General features: G+C 37.2%; 1 protein-coding gene across 1 annotated transcript; it reads left to right on the top strand.

Annotated features, from left to right (window-relative positions):
• Nucleotides 1-498: 498 nt before the first annotated feature.
• On the top strand, nucleotides 499-1,412 carry LOC124894245 (BTB/POZ domain-containing protein At2g13690-like; the record flags this gene model as incomplete). The annotated part of the gene is given in 1 exon segment (XM_047404974.1): nucleotides 499-1,412. A coding segment is annotated over 1 exon segment (663 nt), but the record flags the coding sequence as incomplete, so codon positions are not given.
• Between the last annotated feature and the right edge of the window lie 256 nt (nucleotides 1,413-1,668).

Raw genomic sequence — 1,668 nt, 5'->3', positions numbered from 1 at the left:
CTCATAACTAACCTTCTTTATCTATCATCCTACGACATATTCAGGTATATTCTTCTCATCTAATAAATTTATCTCTATTCTACGTTCTTATCGTTCAATGTGTCTTTCTAGTAGAATATATTATAGTAATTTCTATTTCTCATAACTAACTTTTTTTATCTATCCACCTACCAACAAGATTCACATATTCAGGTATAATTCTTCTTATCTAACAAATTTATCTCTACTATAAAATTATACGTTCTTCGTATTATTTTGTTGCAGTTTACAGATGATAGGTGAATATCGATCGGCTTTGAGAATTTTTTTGGCTAAAAGTTAAGTTTAACTAAATAAATTCTCCAAAAGATGTTGAATTTAATTATTGTATTTATCTTTATTATTTAAACAAATATTTAATTTAATGTAATATTTGAATTCAACAAAGTGAGGTAAACGCGCGGGCCACGTACACCTAAACTATTTGATTAGAAAAGATTAAAAAAGAGAAAGAAAAAGGAAATCAAATTCACAGCTCACTTTGCCAGTATCTGTATACTGTTGCTTTTGCTGTCAGCTTCACCAAAGCATCAAAACCCCTCCACCCCACCACCCTCAAAAATCCTCCTCTCTACTCTTCACCCTATAGAATATAGAACAAACAACATAAAGAGAATCCCCATTTCCCAAGAAATGCATCATAATACTCTACTGTCTCTTTAGCTCTTCAATCACATTTTTCTGTTACACATCCACTGTTGCTCATCGCAATGCACGACCCCACGCGCCACCACAGTCGCCGCCGTGAACCACCGTCACACCACCGCCGTGCTTGGTGTTGCTCCTTCACAGTTCCACCACATAGCCCAGAAAACCCATCTGCATTCCCCGTTCAAAATCCCAAGAAGAATCAATCTTTACTTAAACCTGAAATACCCATTAAGTCTTCTTCCAATTCTTTATCTTCTTCTTCTTTCCCTAATTCCCCTCAAAATACCTCTTACCGACCCGGTATTGTCACCCGAATTGACCCACGTCGGATACTCTCACCGGGTCGGGTCTCCCCAATTGACCCACCTGACCCGGCTGAGATGCCCAAACCGGTGACGACTCCGGTTGAGTGTGAGCAGGAAAGTAGTGTTAGGGATGATTGTAGTTTAGGGATCTTTGATGTGAGGTTGAATTTGAAGGGGAAAAATGGGAGTGGATTAGTATTGGAGCTTAGTTCTGAGGTACTTAGTAAAAATAGCTGTGTTTTTGCTGACTTAATTGCTGAATATCGAAAGAATTCGAGGGGTTTGTGCAGGATAGAAGTGCCTGATGTGGAGAATTTGGGTGTTTTTCGCGATACCATTGAGCTTATGTTTGAGGAGGATATTGCGAGGAAACTTATCAAGGTTGGTGCTTATCGCGCCATCGATGTGCTTGAGGTAAAGATCCAGGATTTTTACTACTTGATTAATCATTTTAAGTGTCCCAACTTTATATTTTTGGAATGTATTAATGAGTGTTTATAGATTAGGATGAAAATGCTATTGATTAATTAAGCTTTGTTTGTGAAAAGGTGAAATGGGGATATGATAATTTGATGGTTAGATTTGGCAAGTCAATAGAGGTTAGTTAATTTGGGACAGAGTAGGTAATGGAGCTGCTTAAAAAACTGAATATTTATGAATGAGCTAATTTTTG

Source organism: Capsicum annuum, unplaced genomic scaffold (genome assembly GCF_002878395.1).
Source record: "Capsicum annuum cultivar UCD-10X-F1 unplaced genomic scaffold, UCD10Xv1.1 ctg72032, whole genome shotgun sequence".
NCBI classification, from domain to species: domain Eukaryota; kingdom Viridiplantae; phylum Streptophyta; class Magnoliopsida; order Solanales; family Solanaceae; genus Capsicum; species Capsicum annuum.
The sequence above is the reverse complement of the archived record's forward strand: the minus strand, read 5'-3'. Positions and strand labels throughout refer to the sequence as shown.